Consider the following 22,145-nt stretch of genomic DNA (forward strand, 5'->3'; position numbering starts at 1 on the left):
CTATGGTATTTGAAATTTGGCCAATTTGGAATTATTTCCATTTTAAAAGGCTATTGGTAAATGGAATATTTAGATGAGAAAAAGAAGTAACCAATAGGATAAAAAGGAAGTTAGACAAATTATTTTATGCAGTAGAATTTCATTAGAGTTAGAATTAGCTTTATTATCACATGAACTCACATGAGTATAGTGAAAAGTCTACAAGTTACCACTTACGGCACCGTCTTAGGTACGAAGGTACATCAGCATATTTAGTTTAGTCTTAAGTACATATTCTTAGGAAAAAGAATTAGAAAAATAAAGAAATAAAAGTTCAGAATAACAGTCCTTCCAACCAGACCGTACTGGCACCAGGCTTCACCTCGAGGCTAGAAGTCTTCGCTGAGGCTGGGAGTCTATTGTGGTTTCACCTCAGCTTTCGAGGCTGGGAGTCCACAGTGACTTCTCTTGATGCTCAAGGGCGGGAGGTAAGAATAAAGAAGGGGATAAAAATACGAAATAAGAAAAAAAAAGGAAAGAAACGGATGGAGTGGATGAGCCCCGGCTGAGGAGCCCTACTCTGCTGCCATCTTGGAATGTGCTAGTTAGCCACAGTAAAAGACTAAACTAAATATGCTGATGAATGCAGCAGAATTTGGATCATCTAGATTCAAAAACTCTTGCACAGATTCTAAGTTTGCAGAAATCTTGTGTGAAATTTGAAAATCTTTCTAACGTATCCTTAGTTCCATCAATAACTTCCTATAAAATAGAAACAAAATTCTGAAATTAAATCTTCTGAGATAGGGCCAGTTAACTTTGGTTCCTAGTCCATTAGGTCCAACACTCACTTATATAAAAAGTGTTGAAATTTAAACATATTATTGGTGAATAGAATTATAAAGTATCAAAACGTTAAGGGAGTTCAGAGGTGAAACAAATGACTGTTCAGTGACTGTATCTTTGTAACCAAGAGTATACTCTTCTCTTCCGTTGAATGATTCAAAATGTTCTTAGCACTGAAAATGCAAAAGTACTTGAATTTTTGTAGGAGAAATAATGATGAAATATTGAAGCCTTTGATAAAACCAATAAGGAACGATTGTTAAGAACGTTTTCATCTGGGTATATTCTTGAAGAATTTACAAGAATAATTTATTCTCTTAATGCTTGCCATCATTGCTCAGAGAATTGAGTATCAAAGTTGGGATGTCATGTTGAAGTCATGCAGAATGTTGGTGAGGCCACTTTTGGAGTGCTGCGTACAGTTTTGGTCGCCATTCTATTGGAGAGGGTTAAAAAAAAACAGGATGTTGCCAGGAATGGAGTTGAGGGTGGTTTGCATGTGGAATGAATTGCCAGAGGATGTGGTAGATGCACTTAAAAGACATTTGGACAGGTACGTGAGTAGTAAAGGTTTAGAGGGATATGAGCCAAATGCAGGCAAGTGTAACGAGTTTAGTTTGGGGGAAACTGGCATGGACTGATTGGACTGAAAAGTCTGTGCTGTATGACTCTTACTATTCAGCTGACTAGTTAATATATTCTAATTTCAGAGTCCATTCAGTGAGGAACAATTTTATAAATTAGAACTGTGTCCGATCAGTGTGTTAGTATGGCACGTAGATTTTGTATAATGCATCTCAAAGTGCATTTTGAACTGAACAATAATCACTATAATTTGCCATGTACTTGGATGCTTTACTGCTTTTCTAGGTAGTTACCACTATGGTTTTTCTCAATTTACAATTTTATATTGTGACTACCAGTTTAAAGACATAAAAGATGTTCACTAAAATCTTAAAGTATTCACATTCTTAAAATTTCACTGATTCAATACAGCATTTATCAATAATGTAGTTGACCAATAGTTATGCTGGCAACTTGCTTGTGGGAGCAATTGTTTGTTCTTTTGTAATTTTTACGGTGAGGGTAATTTAAATCTCTCAACCAGAAGTGGCAATGCAGCAAAGCTAGCTGAAGATATAAGAACATAAGAACTAGGAGCAGGAGTAGGCCGTCTGGCCCTTCGAACCTGCTCCGCCATTCAATAAGATCATGGCTGATCCTTTCGTGGACTCAGATCCACTTACCCGCGTTCTCACCGTATCCCTTAATTCCTTTATTGTTCAAAAAAAATCTACCTTTTTTTTAAAAACATTTACTGAAGTAGCGTCAACTACTTCACTGGGCAAGGAATTCCATAAATTAACAACCCTCTGGGTGAAGAAATTCCTTCAGTTCAGTCCTAAATCTGCTCCCTCTAATCTTGAGGCTATGCCCTCTTCCTAGCTGAAGAACTAGTTGAAGTATGAGACACAGTTTAGTGAAAGAATAGCAAATAAGTTTCTAATGAGCAGTTTAACCTCAAATTCTTGAAATCTGTGAAATCCTTATTCAAAACAAAATGACATGAAATGCGATGACTGGCAAAATTAGACATTTTTATGCACAGATTTAAAATGTGTTAAAGTATGCTTATCTGTACAGACTGAAGTCTTTATCATATGTTTCAAGTTAATTATTACATTTCCCTTTTCTTGAACTGTCAGAGCGCCTTGAAGTTGAGAAGAAGAGATTTAAGCAACTCCTGGATGATTCAGAAGTATTAAGAAAGAAGGAGGTAACCTGGACTTTCTTCTGTTCAGTGGTACTTAGGACACCTTGATGCATTATATTAATCCCCATCATTTCCAGCACTCTCTTTCTAATACTGCAGATGCAGCCAAAATTTTATTTCTACTGCCTGATTTAAAAAGTTCAATTACGTCAGCTTCTGTACTATATAATGATGTTATACAATGTCAAGTCCATTGCAACATTAGCAATTAACAAGAAAATTAAATGCTAGATTTGAGAAAGTAGATAATGGGGTGACTGCTGTGTACAAGATAATTACGAAATTATATCAAAAGTGAGGCCAGGAAAAAATTCAAAATACAATGCTGAAAACATTTCAGATTTGACTTGATAAATGGCATGTAACATTTTCATTTACTCATGGGATATGGGCATCGCTGGCTGGCCAGCATTTGTTGACCGTCTCCATCTGCCCTTGAGAAGGTGGTGGTGAGCTGCCTTCTTGAATTACTACAATGTGCGCGCTGTGGGTCGACTACAATACTCTTAAGGAGGGAAGTCCAGGATTTTCACCCAGCGCCAGTGAAGGAATGACAATATATTTCTAAGTCAGGATGGTTAGTGGCTTGGAGGGAATCTTGCAGTTGGTGGTGTTCAGAGGTATTTGCTGCCCTTGTCCTCCTAAATGGAAGTGGTCGTGGGTTTGGAAGTGTGCTGTCTTAAGGACCTTGGGTGATTTCTGCAGTGTATCTTGTAGATAATGTACACTGCTGCTACTGAGCCTCGGTGGTGGAGGGAGTGGATGCTTGTCGATTATAGTGCCAATCAAGTGGACTGCTTGTCCTGGACAATGTTAGGCTTTCTGTTGTTGGAGCTGTACATATCCAGGCAAGTGGGGAGTATTCTTGTGCTTTGTAGATAGTGGACAGGATTTGGGGAGTCTGGAGATGAGTTACTCATTGCAGTATTCCTAACCTTCGACATGCTCTTGTAGCCACTGTTTATGTGGTGGTCCAGATGAATTTTTAGTCAATGGTAACCCTTAAGCTGTTGATAGTGGAGGATTCAGTGATGGTAACACCATTGAATGTCATGGGATGGTGTTTAGATAATCTCCAATAAGAGACAATCATTGCTTGGCATTTGTTTAGTATGAATGTTACTTTCCGTTTGCCAGCCCAAGCCTGGATATTATCTAGATCTTGTTGCATTTGAACATGGACTGCTTCAGCATCTGAGGAGTTGTGAATTGTGCAATCATTGGTGAATATCCCCACTTCAGACTTTTAAGATAGAGGGAAGGTCATTGTTGAAGTAGCTGAAAGTGGTAGGGACTAGGACATTACCCTGAGGAACTCCTACAGACATGTCCTCGAGCTGAGGTGACTGACCTCCAACAACCACAACCATCTTCCTGTGTGCCAGGTATGACTTCAACCAACAGAGGAATCCCACCCCCCCCAGTTCCCATTGATTCCTGTTTTGCCAGGGCTCTTTGATGCTATGCTCAGTGAATTCGGCCTTGACGTCAAGGGCTGTCACTTGCACCTCAACTCTGGAATTCCAATGTTTGAACAAAAGCTGTAATGACGTTAGGAGCTGTGTGGCTCTGGCAGAATTCAAACTGGGCACCACGGAGTAGGTTGTCGCTAAGCAGATGCTGCTCAGCACTGTCAATGACACCTACTGACTATCAAGAGTAGACTGATGGGGTGTTAATTAGCCAGGAACACAGAAAAGCTCAGCAGGTCTGGCAGCATCTGTGATGGAAAAAAAAAGTTAACGTTTCGTGGCCACTTTAACGCACCACCCTGTTCCCTGGCCAACATGTCTGTCTCTGGCTTGCTGCAGTGTTCTAGCAAAGCTCAACGCAAACTGGAAGAACAACATCTCATTTTCCACTTGGGGACCCTGCAGCCCTCCGGACTCCATATCGAGTTGAATTATTTTAGGGCCTAAACTCTCCCATGTCCCGGCCCCCTACCCCACTCACCAGGCCTTGTTACCACATGGCCTGCCATTACACACTACCTGTTGTTAGTTACTAATAGTCCCACTTAACAACTATTCACCCTCCCGCCTGATTGTTATCGACTCTTTGTCTGTCCAACTGCTCTTCTCTCTTAGGCTCTATTCTATCGTTTACTCCCTACCCCATCCGCCTCCCTTATTTTCTGCATATAAACTGATGTTTTCCTAGCCACCATCAGTTCTGAGAAAGGGTCACCGGACCCAAAACGTTAACTCTGTTTTTTCCTTCACAGATGCTGCCAGACCTGCTGATCTTTTCCAGCAACTTTTATTTTGTTCCTGATTTACAGCACCTGCAGTTCTTTTGGTTTTTATTTTGTTAATTAGCCAGGTTGGATTTATCTTGTTTTTTGTGTACAGGACAAATTGTCGGGTAGATGCCAGTGTTGGAACAGTTTAACGAGGGGAGTAGCAAGTTCCAGAGCTCAAGTCTTCAGTACTAATGCCAGAATGTTGTCATGGCCCACAGCCTTTGCATTATCCAGTGCCTCCAGCCCTTTCTTGGTATCACGGGGCGTGAATCAAATTGAGTGAAGACTGGCATCTGTGATGCTAGGGAACACTGGAGGAGGTCAAAATGGATAATCCACTCAGCACGTCTGGCTAAAGATTGTAGTGAATGCTTTAGTCTTCTCTTTTGCACTATTATGCTGGCTCTTTCATCGACAGGGATAATTGTGCAGTGTCGTCTTTCAGTGAGTTATTTAATTATCTACCACCATTTACAATTGGATGTGACAGGACTGCGGAGATTGGATCTGATCTGTTGGTTGTGAGATCACTTATCTCTGTCTATTACTTGCTGCTTTTCTGTTTGCCACACAGGTAGTCCTGTTAGTAGCCTCACTAGCTTGACAGTTCATTTTTTAAATATGCCTGGTGCTGCTCCTGCCATGCCCTCCTGGACTCTCCATTGAACCATTGTTGATCCCATGCGTTGATGGTAATGATTGAGTTGGGGACATCCCAGATCATGAGGTTGCAGATTGTGTTGGAGTATTAGGGTAGCGTGGTGACTTGGTGGTTAACACTGCTGCCTCACAGCGTCACAGACCGGGGTTTCGTTCCGGTTTCGTTCTAGTCTCGGTCGACTATCGGTGTAGAATTTGCAGATTCTGTCTGTCTGTTTAGGTGCTCTGGTTTCCTCCCACAGTCCAAAGATGGACTGATAATGCTAAATTGTCCATAGTGTCCCAGGATATGCTGGCTAGATTGGTTAACTATGGTAAATGCAGTGTTGCAGGGATAGGGTGCAGAATGGGAGTGGGTTTGGGAGGAATGCTCTTCGGAAAAGTGGTGCAGACTTGATGAGCCGAATGGCCTACTGTAGGGATTCCATGATTCTATTCTATGATAATTCAGCTCTTAATAGCCCATCGCTCCTCATGGATGCTCCTCGTAGATTGTCTCTTACTGGAGATGGTCATTGCCTGGCATTTGTGTGATGTGAATGCCACACAAGCTAAGCAAGGACCATTTCAAAACAAGGGAATCTAGATATCTCCCCTTGTTATTCAATGCATCACCATTGTCCAGAAAATGATCTGGACAGACCATATGAATACTATGGCTATATAAGCAGTTCAGAGACTGGGAATTGTGAATGAGTAATGTGCAATGGAGTGCACTCTACTTCCTGGATGAATGTAACTGCAACAATATTCAAGAACTCAGTACAATTGAGGGATAATGTCCCACCTGATTGGCACTCCATTCACATCTTGAACATTCAGTCCCTTCAGTGCTACTACTTAATGGCAGCTTGTACATGGACTGCTTCAGTATTGATGAATGACAAATGGTACTGAACATAGTGCTCTTATTAGCCATCATTCCCAACTCTGATCTAATGATGAAGGGAACATCATTGATGAAGCAACTGAAAATGCTTGGACCCAAGACATTAATCTGAGGAACTCTTACTGGTGCTGACTCAGAATTGAGATGATTGGCATTCCACAACTATACAGACTTCCTTTTGTGCTTAGTGTGACTCCAAGCATAGGAGAGGTTTCCCATGGATTCCTAGTGACTTCAATTTTGTTAGGACTCCTTGATGCTGCACTCCAGTCACATGCTGTCTGGATCTCAAGGACAGTAACTTTCCCATACCAGTTCTTTTTTTTTTTTTTGGGTCCTTGTTTGGGCAAGCTTCCAATGATGTCTGGAGCCAAGTGGTTATGCTAAAACCTGCTAGAATTAAACTGAGTATATGATGAGGTCTTTGTTGTTTAATTGCTGCCTAATTTCACTGCCAGTGACTTGTTCCATCACTTAACTGATGATTGGTAGTAGACCAATGGAATGGTAACTGGTTAGGTTGGATTTATTCTGTTTTGAGAACAGGCCATAACTTGACAATTTTCTACATGGGAAGATGCCAGTGCTGTAGCTATACTGCAACAGCTTGACTAGGGTCATGATCCATTCTTGAGCATATTTCTCAGCACTTGTGTAGTTAAAACCATAGTCTTTGCAATGCTTTTTAGCCATTTCTTTTTATATGTGAAGTGAATCAGATTTTTTTGAGACTGACATCTGGGTTGCTGGGAACCTCAGGAAAAGGGGAGATGAGTCATCCAATGGGCACTTCTGTCTGAAGGTGATTACAAATGCTCTAGCCTGGTCTTTTGCACTGATGTTCTGGGTTCTCACCTGATTGAAAATGGGAATATTTGTGGAACTGCCTTCTCCTGTTAATTGTCCTCCATAATTCATGACTGGTTCTTAGAATATAAAATTGTTTAGATCTTTTAATTGCACGCTGCGTCTGCTCTTGAGTTGTAGCTTTACTGGGTTGGCACAACTTTTTGGTGCTACTTCTAGGCATGCCCTCCTGCATTCTGCAGAATTGATTCCTTAGTTTGATGGTGATTGTAATGAGGGATATGCCCAGATTGAGATTATGGGATATAGTAAGACTTCGATCATATCCAGGCCTGTGCTGACAAGGGACAAGTAATACTTGTGTCAAAGTGCTAGGCAATGACCATCTCCAACAAGAAAGAATCTAATTATCAACTTTTGACATTCAATGTATTGCTATCATTGATTCTCTCATTATCAATATCCTGGGGTTACCATTTACCATGAACTAAATTGAAGATCAGAGACAAGGAATCCTGCAGTGGGAAACTCCCCTCCTGACGGCCCAAAGCCTGTCCACCAATTTTATTTAAGAGTAAGTCAGGTGTGTGTTGGAATAATCCACACTTGCTTGGATGATTGCAGCATGAACAACACTTGAAAATTTGCCACCACCCAGAACAAAAAACAGCCTGCTTTATTAGCATCGAAACATTCACTACCTCCTCCAGCAAGATACTGTAGCAACAGAGAGTGTATCAACTACAGAAATTCATCAAGACTTCTTAAGTAGTACCTTCCAAACTCATGACTACTACAGTCTAGAAGGACAGCTGACACGTGGGAACACCTACCTGCATTTCTTCTCCAAGCCACTCACCACCCAGACTGAAATATATTGCTGTTCTGTAATTGTTGCTGAATCAATATTTTGAAACTTCCTCCATGAGGACACTGCACTAAATGAACTGCAGCAATTTAAGAGAGCCTTTTCAAGGACAACAAGGGATGGGCAGTAAATGTTGGCTCAGCGAATGAAGCCTGTAGCCCCTGAACAAACAATAAAAGTTGGTGAATGCAATTCTGCTTCTAATGCTGAATTGCAGCAGCTTATGGATGCCCAGCTCTCAGATCTGTTCTTAATCTATCCTATTTAGCTAAGTGGTAGTGCCACACAATATGATAGAGTATGTTCAGTGTGAAAATAGGACTTTGACTTCAAAGATTGGTCACTCTTACCAAGATTGTCAACTTCACATATATACAGAATGGTGATGAGGTTATGGTTTTTCTTTTCCCCCATCTTGTTGGTTCTTCCACCACTTGTCTTGGGTCCAGTCTAACCGACACTTCCTTCAGGACTCTGCCAGCTCCATTGGTTGTGGTGCTGCCAAATCACTTTCTGTACAGTCTGCACCCTTTTCACCCTCTGTGCTTCCCCTAAATGGTGTTCAACATGGAGGAGTTAATTAACTAGGGAAGGTGGTAATCAAGGGGTTTCCTTTTAAAATATGAGCAGTCCAGTGAAGCCCAGGATGGTTGGTGGTCACGCAGAATGGTCAGTCATTCTTTCTGTAGGCAAAGGTAATCTTTTAGTTTAGAGATTCAGTATAGGTACCAGCAGGTGGCTGCACGTTGTAACCTCATGTGGAAATCCAATAGAAATAGATCTATAGAAATCTACAGTGTCAGTTGTAGAGAAATTCTTTGAGCAACCTACTGATGGCATTGTTTTAGTACAACACAGACAAAGCTGGAGGATAGAGTAGATAATGGGAACAATTTCTCTTACAGCTTTATAATCTTATAAATATTTACCAAAAGCATAAAACAGTAATATCAGTGGTGTTTTATTTCCAATGTAGGCAGGCATTCTAACATGATTCTGTAATCCTGAAAAGCCAAAAAATCTAGAAAATTTTTGGTCCCATTGTTCCAGACTAAAGAGGTTACAGTGGTGCTTCCTGAATTTTAAGATCTGATCCTAGTTTAATGCCTCAGACTTTGTGACCTCCGAATGAAAGTGGAGGTGGGGGTGAGTCATTGACCAGTTGGTCTGAAGTGGTTGTACCAAGAAATTGGCCTCATGATTAAGCCATACTCACTGCCAGAAGGAGGAAGTTTTGTTCTTAAAAAAAAAAAGCAGAGGTGGATAGATGAGGATAGGCAAGAATGTTGATTTTATATAGTTAGTCAGATTAGCCATGACTTAAACAGCAAAGTCGGCTCAAGGGAGCTAAAGGTCTGCTGCTCCTTGTTTACAAGTGAGCAGGCTTTGCAGCTGTCAAAAGCCAGTTACAGCTCTGAAGGGGCCTTGGTTCTTGTGACCTGACGTTTCATCCTGTAGTCTTACTAATGGTGAAAACCCCTGTTAGTGTTTTATAGACAGGAAACACATTTCTCACTTTTAAGTAAAGGAGTAAAGTCTCACGTCATGCTAAATATGGCAGTTAGAACTGAGTATACTTACAATGCAGGATGTTTGATTGGAGAACATTCAGCATCTTATGTCCTGCCTTTTTTCAGGTGGAGCACATGAACTTACAGATGCAAGAGAATGAGCAGTGTCTGCAAGACAGAATTCAGAAACTTGAAAATATTAGAATTCAGCTAGAAACAGTGAGTGAACAACAGTTACATGGTAAAATATGAAACAAGTAAATAGATACTAACTTCTATTTTAAAACATTACACCATTCGAAAGTACTTAATTGAAGTGTCCTGAAAGCTACTATATAAATTCATATCAGTCTGTTTATTGCTATCCCATAATTCATTATGGTGCAATGTCTTGCATTTGATTTGCCCAATTGAACAAGCAAGCACACATCACTTGAAGTAAATAAGGAATCATGATTGAAGTGAGATTGAAAGTCTCAATCAGTTCCCAAAAGGATCTGTTTACAGTACAAAGCTGTCTTTGAAAAGGTTTTTAATTAAGACATTGGACTATTGGTTAAGAATATAAGCACTACATTATAATTTGGAGATACTACTTCACCCAGTAGCTCACAAGAAAAACCAACTCTGCTCATTGAGATTCATTTCCAAGTAATCATGATTACAATCTAGGAATACAGTACTAATGCTTCTTAGATATCAGACTTACTGTATTAGTGTTATACCATATGTAATATGCCACTGGATGATATTTTCTCACTGGCTGTAATTTCTAGGTAGGAATCTGATGGCCAATGTTCATGTACAAGATAACAACTTTAGCTGAATGAGCTTGTACGATTTAGATTTAATTAATGAACACCAGTTAATACATGCAGCAATATTTGAAGTCTCTGCAAAGTAACTGCATTATTAATTTAACTCATTTTTTAAAAAGTGATAATCCTCTGATATACAGTGCACAATGCCAGGGAAGAGAGAGATCTTTATTTTAAGCTAAAGGCATAAAGCAGCTTCACAGCCTGTTAAATAACAAATGTTTCAATGGACACAGCTTAGGAGGCATCTATTACTCTTCTCTTATGCCCTACAATACAGATTTTATTGCACTATTTTATCTTATGCTATACAGAATGCATATAAATTTGATGATCAATTGCAAACAGCTAGTTTGAAGAAAAACAGGCTCAGAAAAAGCAAATTTGTAAAAAAATCCATCCATTTTGCAGGGTAGTAAATCAAACTTGTTTTCTTAATAGTTATACTTGATTAAAATGTAATGAAATAAAAACAACTTAGATTGCCAGAGGTAATTAGTATTAACCAAATGGTGTTTTGTTTATCATCTTTTACAGTTAAATTGTTAGGTGGAAAACATTATTAATAAAGGTATTCACTAATCTTGACATTGTCCAGTGTGTTGTGCACCAGGGTGCAAATCTTAAGTTTATAAACCATAAGTTTCCAGAAATTATCTTTGCCAGTATGAATTATGAATTTTGGGGAAAACCTGAATTGTAACTAAGAATATGACTATAAAAAGCATTGAACAGTTGTTTTTGTTGCCTTGAGATTGAAGTTTAGTATGTTTTTAGGAAAGTTGGGGACTCAGCTATTAAACATGTTTGAATGAGTACATTTAGTAACTTTAATTGGTTTTGAGAAATTAAGCTTAACATCCTAAAGTGTGTTCTGTGACAGGAGCTGAGCCATCTAAAGGCATCTGTTGTAACTCATCGAGCACTAGCTGAAGAGGAGTTGATAAAAATGAAGAACCAAATTCGATTGGAGGAGGTAACAAAAAACTACAAACATAGGGCATTCAAAGACTTCATACTTTTCCAAATTTCATATTTTTCTGTCTCTCTTTTCTTATTGCCTATAATCCCTTTCTCATTTCCTCAATTTGGGCTTTTGAGCCACTGCTACTTTAAATTGTTGAACCTTATTTCAAATTAGCCCCAATATTCCTAATTATGTCGAATCTAGATATCCATTTGGAAGACTTGACAATTTTCCCCAAAACATGTTTCAGTATAATGTTACTTTTAACAATTTTCTTATTTTATTTAATGCAGATCTCAACTAGTTAACTTCATGAAACAGTCAAGTTCAGAACCATAAATTCAAATTCAGATTAAGCACCATAGTATTTCATGGAAGTTTGATGCTCTAGTGGTTACGATGTTTATTTTTTAATCTCCCTGTTGAAATGACTTCCACCCAGGTATTGACCAATGTAATTTGTTCAGAAGCCATTTTTGTGGCAGGGAAGTAACTGATTTTATGGGCTAGCCTGATGGGAAATCCAGTGATTAAGAATCTAGGAGGGACAACTCATCTGTTCCCTCTGGTCAGAGCATCAAAAAGAATGCTATAACACTTGAGGTCTGGTCAGTCCACTCGGCCTGCAGAGGCAAAAGGGCCTTGGCAATGAATTGTAAAACTGGGGCTAACAGCCCTTGTGAATTTTGTCTGGCTGAATGTTGTGATAACTAAAGCAAGAGTTAGCTAGTTCTCCAGCCTGGGATCAATTAGATTAACTTTTATTTCATATTCTTGAAGAGGTTGAAAGATGGATGGAACAAGTTTAGTTGATAACTGTTACTCTATTTGCTGTAAAAGTATTCTCAATGTATTACCTATTGAAAAGCTGGAAAAACATACAAGCAAGACATGCATATCCTTGAGGTCAAAGGAATTGTACTGATATTCAGACATTGAGCAACATTGCATATACCTGAGCATTTAAATGCAAGAATAACCAATGACACTAAATCCACCATCAAGACAGCCGCAAAAATTTTGTAACACCAGACTTATCGAACTGTATCCCATCCTACCTAATTGCTTCTCAGCATTTAAAGTAGTAGAATTGATTTCTTCCCTGGTCCTTTCTCCTACAGTGCTCCTGCTTCTAAAAGCCAAATATAATTAACCTTTGAATACTTCCTCTTTACTAGTGTTTTTGCTCCTTTCATGCTTGTTCATGTCTTATACTGTGAGCTGTAACTGTTCAGATTACTGGAGTTATGATATACAAGTGACTTGTGTGGACTACTAATGGCATAATAGCTCTGACATTATTTCATTGCCTTTTATTTGTAGTACAACATCATACAAATGTCTAACATCTCAGTTGTGTCTGCTTCTCAACAGACTAGCTACACAGATTCCAAAAGGAGTGAGGAAATGTTAGTTTAGCAAGCTGTACTGTGCTCAGTGCTTCACAAATCACCTTAAACACTATACAATCTACCTCAAATTTAATTTTCAAACAGACTGAGTGGCTATCCTTAATCCTAAAGCTCATACATTTTCAGGGGCTTACATGGCTACCAAAAATTGCAAAGTTAAAATGAGCAAAATTACTAGAATTAGTATATTTTATAATTGAAGGAATTTGTTTTTTGTATCACTGCTTCTGCAGTCATATCATAGTAATGAGGTAAGAGCCCAATCATAATCACCTTATTCTTAAACTTCTTTGGGCACCTATTTGCAATCAAATTCTAACAGTTCTATGCATTTATTTTTTTAAATAATCTCCAAATTATGTTACCTTTTCACAACCTTAATTTAGGACATGTTTACAATATTTGCTCCCTGGTTCCTGTTCATTAGAAAGTGAGAATAATCATTTACCTCGTTGTAATTTTTCACAACCAAGTTCTTTTAAGAAATCATTTCATTTCTCAAATCCTCAATTTACCTAGTCCTTTGTGACTGTAGCCAACTAGCCTTGTTCACAAACAAATGAATCAAACCTGCACCTTTTATTATTCCCCTATAATAGAGCACACAGTACTAAGTTAAGAAGAATCATCATAATTGGACTCAAACATTAACTGTTTCTGTGTACAAATGCAGCCAGACCTGCTGAGTTTCTCCAGCACTGTTTTATACTCTTAAACTTCAGCCTGTTTAAAATGGCGTACAATGTTTATGTTGCTTCTTGAGGGCATGCTGCACTAGACGTGTCAGACAACAAGTTAAACAAAACCATATCTACCACCTGAGATAACAAGGTGTAGAGCTGGATGAACACAGCAGGCCAAACAGCATCAGAGGAGCAGGAAAGCTGACGTTTCGGGTCTGGACCTTTGTGTTCATCCAGCTCTACACCTTGTTATCTCAGATTCTCCAGCATTGGCAGTTCCCACTATCTCCATATCTACCACCTGCTTGGATAGTGAGAGACAGCCCATTCTACTATTCCAAAGAAGAGACAGTTTCTTATTTCTGTGCTATAATCATTTCTGTATTGACATCACAAAGCCATTTTCTGGGCATAAGCAAAAGGACACGAGTAATTTCCATCTGCAAAAACCAGCCTTGAAAGGAGTAAATGGGATCAAGAAAGTTCTGGGTCCTTCTTTTCAAAATTAATTACCTCACATTTTGCAACATCTATTGCATCAACTGCCTTTGTCCTTTTCCCCCCACTTCACCGCAATCTCTATTGTTCTACAGTTTTTCACCATGCTTCTTATTTGTCAGATCCAACTTCATTTGATATCATCATGAAAGTCCTATGTTTTCCTTTTAATTCACTACTCCAGGTCATGTTAACATATAAATTGCTTGATTTTTTTTATACATTATATCACACCTGTAAACTGAGAAGATATTGATTAGATTTGGGAGTGGAAAGTAAAATTCAGCTGCAACATGAACTTCATTTCATGTGTTTAACTTTAAACTTTTACCGTAAGGGTGTTAAATTTGCCAAAATTCAGATCTGAGCATGTGTGCAGGTTTAGACAAGACGTGGACAATTCAGCCTTCCTTCAAAAGTGTTACTCTTGAAAAAAAAAAAAAAAAAAAAAAAAAAAACAAAAACAAGTAATTTGGTGCCCTATGTACAAGATGGACTGCTTTGAAGACTGGTGTCCATCAAGATGAAACTGAAATTAGTTCGAGAGCAATGCACTACTAATGTCAACCTGATTGTTTCCTAGTAACTTCAGGTAAAGTGTGATCAGTCCAGAATCAGTGTTTAACACTGCAATTGAGTATTATTTTTCCATTTATCCTTGAATTTCTTCTGTACTTTAGCAAGAGCGATTGGTCAGCTTTGAAGAGAAACTTCATCTCGTTAGCCAGTCACGTGATGAATGCCAAAATCGATGTACTATGCAAAAGCAAACCATCAGTGACTTACAAGCAAAGAATAACAAGTTTACTTTTGAAGTTGAAGGTTTAAAGCGCCGCATTGAAGAACTCACTCAGGTAAATTCGAATGGTGCAATTTACTTGTTTATAATCTTAGGATCTGATTATCAGTTTTGGATTTTGCATTTTGTGGCTAACACTGGAGCAATTTACGTAGCGTAGACATAAGATCTTTAAATTAAAGAAGTAGTATTAAGTAGTGTTGCATTTGTAACATGACTAATTTTAATGTTACAACTGGTCCTGAAATGTTAAATTTCACACTGAGCCACTTGTAGAGTGCTTTAGTCCTCCCGAGTACTGAGCTGTTAATTCTGCAATGAGCTGTTGATTCAAGAGGAACACTAATAAAAGCAGTATAGGAAGAAACGATACAGACCCTTTCAATAGCAGGTGAAAGCCAATATGCAGGCCAGGTTATGTACGAGTTCCTGGAATAATTCACTAACCCAAGGAAAGACCTAAGCTCCAGTACAGATGTGAGAGGCAGGGCTCCTTTTGATTGCCCTCACTTTCTTTCAACAGGTATAACCTGGAACACTATTTTTCCCCCTTCCAAGGCATACACCTGCCTGAGAGAAACATTCAAGCACTATGTCCAAGTTCTCTTTACTGGTCTTCCTTGTTATTAGTAAGTCATCCAGATAAATGGCAACTTGGGGTAGCCCTTGTAAAATGTTCCCCATGGTACACTGGAAAATGGCCGTCTTGTAGAGTGATAATTACCCATGAGGGTTTAAATTGCAGCATACTTCTGGTACTCCATCTAGTCACAATTGCTGTTAGGTGTAGCTCATGTCCAGTTTCGTGAAGAATAGTGCCCCCACCCCCCAAAACGTTATGTACAAGTCCTCTCGGGAAGCAGTTAGTGACATATCCAGCTGCGAGAGGTGGTTTACTGTTTGCTTAAAATCCCTACAAAGGCAAACTGTGCCATCAGGCTTCACAAATCAGTACGACCGATGCTGCCTATTCTGCAAACTGCACTGGTTTGATGATTTCTTTGCTCTGCAGCCTCCCGATTTCCACCTCTACTTTCTCCTGCAAGGCAAATGGCACCAGGCAGGCCTTTCAAAATTTCAGAATTGCTTCCTGGTCAACATGTAAACTGACTTTTGCCCCTTTGATAGTCCCAAGTCCTTCCCGAGATACTCCTGGGTATTTCACTGGGACTTCATGGAGGCACCCCTTTTTAAAGTTGAAAAATGTTGAGTCAATCCAGGTGAATCTTTTTCAACTAATCCCACCCCTATAGGCTTGGGCCCGAGCCTTTTACTACCATTAGTGGTAACTGTACCAACTGCTTCTCATAGGAGACTGGAACCAAAGTCGTACCCTTAATCTGCAATGGTTCCCCAGTGTATTTTCTTGGTCAGGTGCAAATTTAAGGGTTGGAATCCCAGGTGAATCTGATTAATGACCAATACTGCAACCACAGATACAGCTGTGCCAGTATTGACCTCCATACGAACTGGATGACCATTTAACCAAACATTAACTTGAAAATCAGTTCCGATTTGGATGTCACTAAGCAATTCAAATTGTTCCAACCCACATGCAGGGGGACTTTCCAGGGTGTGAACTCTCCTGGGTACTGGCCTACAATTTTTTCTTACTCAAGTCAGGCCTTGTAAGACTCCTTTGCTGTCTTCAGTCCACATACTGGCAGCAAATACTATGGCTTGCTGGCCCAGATCCTGAAGAACCTTTAGCTGCTTGACCAAGGCTCAGCTTTATTGTGGGGTTCTGCTGTGGGCCAGCCAAGGGTTCTTCTGCTTAGGATATGTCCTGCATGATGCTCTGCGATTGTCTGCAGTCACGTGGTGTTCCCCAAATTTAGTCAGAGAGGCGAGGGAGTCCACTTCTATAGGGATACCCTGTAGCTCTTTTTTTAAAAAAAAAAAAAAAAAAGTTATAGTGCCTGTTTGAAGTCAACTTGGGCTTCAGCTAGTAGGTGCTTTTGCATGGTTACGTCATTAATCCCACATACCAAATGGTCTCTCAGCATCTCAGTATTAACCCAAAAAAAAAAATCACATGCCTCTGCCAGTTGTCTCAGCCTCAAAAATCCCAACATGGATTCCACTGGTTCTGTAACAGTCAAATAAAACCAAAAGCATCTCAATTAGATGATTGAGGTCATAATATTCCTTGACCAACTCCATCAACTTTTGGAATGTTCTAGTGTCTGGAGCCTCTGGGAAAGTTAAGCCCCTTATAACTGAGAATGTTGCAGGTCCATAAGCAGTCAGAAGGATTACTCATTGCTTTTCATCTGCACCAATGTCATATGCCCAGGGGAAAAGAAAAAAAAATAAACACATTCTTTCCATATACTGAGCCCAGCCTTCAACTGCAGGCAGGAACAAATGAGTCAAGCTTTCCAAATAAAGGCATGATGCCTGAAATGCTTACCCCAACTCCAAGATGACTGTTGCAAGTAAATGTTCTTCAGGCACATCCTGTTTTCACTTATCACCACTGAAATAACTGCACAGAGGCCAGTATCCCATCACTATGTCATCCTTTATTTACTTATTCACAATACACTAGATATAACCAGCCAGCTCAGAATTCAGTTGCCTGACTGAGGAGATCTAATCTCCTGGTTATATTGGTCAGCCAGGGCTTTCCTGATTGGCCCAGGTTAACAACTGAAATCAACGACCTCATAGTCAATGAGGTCAACCTGGTTCCAATCGCAACCAATTTATGCATTGCAAATGGCAAATAAATGCAGGAATGGTTAGTCAATTTCTTTTATTTTGTAGTGTTGGGTCTGGGTTAACTAGTGGCCAAAACATAGGGAAAGCTCCATGCTCTTCAACAAATAGGAAGATACAGCTTAAGTTTAGTGTCAGATTTGAAAGCCTGTCCAGCAATGCAGCTTATCTTCGGTACAGTATTTGGTGTCATCCTAGAACGTGTGCTCATTAGTGTTGGGAACTAAAGCTACAACCTTCTTAACTCCAAGATAGGCATACAATGAGCTAAACCAAACTAACACTAAAATGCCAATTTGAGGATGGAAATTTAACAGTTCTTCAGGGTTACAAATTAAACTGTTAAACTTTAGTCATGAAACTAGATGCAAAATTTTAAAAAAAAAAAAATCTGCAATCCAGAAGTGCGAAAAATCAGTTTAAACTGTCTGTGTAATCTGTCAATTAAAATCTGAGAACTGATGTGCTATCCTTGAAGGACAGACAGATAAGAACAACTCAAATAAGGAATGGAATTTGATACCTTTGCTGTGATGAGAAAGCACTGATATTGGAAAGTCTTGTATCTGTTACAGCATGGAAACACACAGTTGAACCAAAGCTGCCTTTCTACCTCTATGCAAAACACCAGTAAAACAACCATTAAAGACCCTCAAATAGTCACTCCTATGGTTTCTAACCAGACTTTTGAGTACCAAATCCCAGACTTTAGGACTAATTCATTTTCGTTCACTAGTTTTGTATCTTCAACAAAAGACTTAACAATACAATACAAATTAACAATTAACATTAGCAGAAGAAAAAATTAAACAGCACGGTAAGCTGATTTACGTCTGTGCTTTAAACACAAAACATTTGTTTTCAGCTCCATTCACACAAAAGACAAACTAACAGTTAAGGGATTAGTAAAAGAACTGGCGAGATTACATAAAATGGCTTTCACAATGTGTTGTTTCACAGACATAACTGTGGACCCCTCTGCTGTTTTCCTGAAGTGTTCAGGGTGTCTCCTTCTTGGTTCACCCAAGCAAAGACAGCAATAATTCTAAATCAGCTTTCTACCCTTTGAGCTTAAAAAATATATCAGATTAGGCATGGAGCTTTCATATCTTCATGCTGTCTCAGCAGCATTCCAGAACTTCCTCTCAGGTAACATACAAAATTAATTCTCGTTCTGCCCTGATAGACTGATCAACTCTCTCCAAGGCCTCAGTCACCATTCAACAGCTGCCATCTGCTTGAACATAGGGTCTCCTTCAGACTTGCTGATGCAAATTCTCAGGTGTTGATCTCGTTAATAGCCAACTTCTGCCATCTGTTTAAACACAGTGCTCTTTCCCAGGGTTGCTGTGTCTGTTAGAACCTTTTGATCAAGGCTCAACCTGCAATTAGCCTCCAGGCCAGGCCTCAAAAAAAAAAGTTTACTCGGTCTGTTCTGTTTTGAAATCCAAGCTGTCCCAAAATCCATCGGTCATTTACAGCTCATAATTCAAAGTTGAGAAAAGCATAAAACAAAAATAATGAACAATCCGGTAAGGGTTCTAACCTGTTTAACAGTTAGCATGGTTTAGAGGCGATCTTATTTAGGTATTTAAATTCTCAAGGGATTAAATAAACTGAATTCCAGTACACCTTTAAATAAAACCTAAACTATGGGAGACAAAGACATGTTTCAAGATTTGGGAAAAGGGACATTTGTTAAAATTTGGCTCATGTAAGGGGTGGCGAAGATGGGGACGAGGCCATCTACAGTAGTGAATCACATGTCTTTCTAAATTTTAAGCGTACAGTGCAAAATTCTTTAACAGAAGCAACTACTCAGTAATGGACCAAAGGGTCTGTTTCCGTGTTGTATGACTCTATGACTGTATGACTATAAGATAAGATACAATAGGAAGTCTGTGATTTTTGGGATTGGCCTAATAGATGGAAATGGCTGCAGGCGGAGGCAGTGGCATAGTGTCAATGTCATTGGCCTAGTAATCCAGACCTCAGGCTAATGTTCTGAGGATGTAGATTTGAACCCCATCAATGCCAGATGGTGAAATTTACAATTCAATAAAATCTCGAATAAAAAGCTAGCCTATTAGTGACCACATAACCACTGTCGATTGTTGCAACCCCTCTGGTTCACTAATGTCCTTTAGGGAAGGAAATCTGCCATCCTTACCTGGCCCACATGTGATTTCAGATGCACAGCAATGTGGTTGACTCTTAAGTGCCTTCTGAGCAATAAGTGCTGACCAGTCCAGCAGCGCCTACATCTCATGAGGGAATATATTTTTTAAGAAGTCTGTCTTAATTGCATATCTTTATGGAGTGTTGGGGGAAAGCAGTTATGCATGCCTGGTGGTCTGACCTGGAATTTTATCAAGATCAAGGAAAAATTTCCTCTGAGGTTTGCCTGAGCAGACAAAGATTTCCCTTTTGTTGATGTTTTGCTGAAAAGGTTGCATTGCTAATAACTTTGGAAATATGGTCTTTCTACAATCTTCTTTTCAAATGTTCATCAGAAAACATTTTGACATAAGATAAATACAGATCAGTGCAGCCATTTAGCCCACCTCAATCTCATTAGTCTGCACAATATGTTCCCACTACTTAGCCATTTTTATGATAAATCAATATGGCCTTAATAGAACTTTCTGGCCGTAATTATGTCGGGAGAATATGCTGTGCATAATATGTTCACTATTGTGAAATTACTTAGAATAGACTTGTTTGAATTGCAATCCAAGTGTAATAAAATTCCTAACACTGAAAATTCCATGTTCAGGAATTATCTGGTAAGGACCAAGAGAAAGTTGCAGAGGTTAATAATGTACGGGTAGAACTCCAGGAGCAAATTGGTCATCTGCATGCAGAACGAATAGCACAGGAAGGACTCAAAGAGAAGATTTCAGCTTTAGAAAGACAACTGAAAGGTATGCAAACGGAAATACTTGCTTTATTAACTGTGAAACCTCTGAAAAGTATTCTCTTGTCAGCTATTAATGGTAAACTCTTAAATACAATATGGGTACATTGACTATTTGCCCAAATCAAAAGCGTAGAGCAACTGTTTTTCAAACATTTTAATGTATTAGGTAAATTTTAACGAGTAAATCTTTGATGTCTGATAACAAAAAAGCACTATAATGGTGCAGCTGGCTGATAATCAGTTGATCTATGACATTATACTTTTGTTATTACCAAGTAGGACCTGGAATAAAAATGAAAAAAAATTAAAATCTTATCAGTGCTGAAAAAGAGAAGCATAATTTGGGACTGAAATTTCTGTAACCATTAATTGCTTACTTCAATTCACCCCAAAATACTATTTTGTTTAATGATTCCCGAGTCCATGACTGAATTGAAAATAAAGTTCTCCTCTTTCATTTCAGTACAGTCAAGTAATCACCGAGATGCCATGTTGGATAAAGAGAGCGAAATTAGCTCTTTATTGGAAAAAGTCCGACTGAAAGAGAACGAAATTGTGCGAATGAAAGAAGACGAAGCACAACGAGCTAGTTTCCTACATAATGCGATCATTTCCTATGTACATAGCTCTCCATATGGTGCTCAGTGTACAAAGAAATGAAACTTTACAGCAAAATGAAAAGTCGGCAACAAGTAAAGAGAGGCAGATTTTTTTCCAAATTTCAGATTACAAAGTGGTGCAAAATTGAAGGTGGAATAAAAATGATAGGTTTAGGGATGAAAGATTATGCTTTGATCTAGGTAATATCAAGCTTCAAGAATGGAATGATACTGGCAAATACTTGATGCACTGTTCATACCCAGAAAAGGGTTTCTAAATTTGTGATCTGAATGAGCAGAACTGAAGTTTTGAGATCACTACGTTATAAAGTTTGAGAAAAGGAACAGGCCTGAAAAATTGTCTTCTCGTGTATTTCTTTTAATTTGATTATCATAATTATGAATATTTTTGGTATGGTTTTGTACGTGTCGTGTGTCTGAAATTAGTTAGATTCAAAAGGATTTTAAACAGCTGGCTGGCTAAAATAAAGGCAAAATACTGTGGATGCTGGAACTCTGAATCAAATGCTAACATGATGTGCAAACTACATCTCGTTAATTTTTTTGGATACTTTGAATGTTTAAAGGGAGTTACACATTTAATTGGGCCTAATGCTAAGTTTTGCCTCCATTTGCTAAACCAAACATAATTTTTGAGAATGAGGATTATCTGTTTTTGCGTCCCAAAATCAGATTCTGAAATCCAAACTTTTTGAAATGTACCTCTTGACCTTCACTGAATTTCACATGGTGGTGAAACATTGGGTTCCCGTCTCAAAAAAGGCATGTTTTGATCATGTCCAATCTTAACAGAACTGCACCTAGGCCAGTGATGAGCCTGCTGTAAGGTGGGTTGGCACCTTTAAATATTATTATGTGTGTGATCCTTGTTTGTATTCACTATTTTAATTTTGCATAGAATGACTCACTGGGTAACTCCATAGCTAAACCTAAACAAGTATCTTTAGATTGGAATTGTATTTCCCCCCAACTTTTAGAGCCACCATCCCTGCGTGGACAATCTGCCACTGCTAGACCCTTCCCTAAAACGCTTCAGACCTCCCCTACAAGGCCTCCAATTTTCCACCCTCCCTAACTCCTGTGAACCCCAGGGGTGAATTTACCCTGCTCCATTGGACTGCACCCTCCCAA

The 22,145-nt window shown here is 39.0% G+C and overlaps 1 protein-coding gene across 2 annotated transcripts in view; it reads left to right on the forward strand.

Annotated features, from left to right (window-relative positions):
• The window catches only part of lrrc45 (leucine rich repeat containing 45), a 59,749-nt gene extending 38,398 nt beyond the window's left edge, over window positions 1-21,351 (forward strand). For both annotated transcript variants that reach the window (XM_020530312.2, XM_048611022.1), the window contains 6 exons: window positions 2,532-2,602; window positions 9,703-9,795; window positions 11,278-11,370; window positions 14,635-14,808; window positions 20,251-20,398; window positions 20,858-21,351. In XM_020530312.2, coding sequence (XP_020385901.2) covers window positions 2,532-2,602; window positions 9,703-9,795; window positions 11,278-11,370; window positions 14,635-14,808; window positions 20,251-20,398; window positions 20,858-21,054 — 776 coding nt within the window. In that variant the 3' untranslated portion in view covers window positions 21,055-21,351. The remainder of the gene's footprint in view (window positions 1-2,531; window positions 2,603-9,702; window positions 9,796-11,277; window positions 11,371-14,634; window positions 14,809-20,250; window positions 20,399-20,857) is intronic.
• Window positions 21,352-22,145: the final 794 nt, after the last annotated feature.

Source organism: Rhincodon typus, chromosome 23, assembly GCF_021869965.1.
Source record: "Rhincodon typus isolate 14 chromosome 23, sRhiTyp1.1, whole genome shotgun sequence".
NCBI classification, from domain to species: Eukaryota; Metazoa; Chordata; class Chondrichthyes; order Orectolobiformes; family Rhincodontidae; genus Rhincodon; species Rhincodon typus.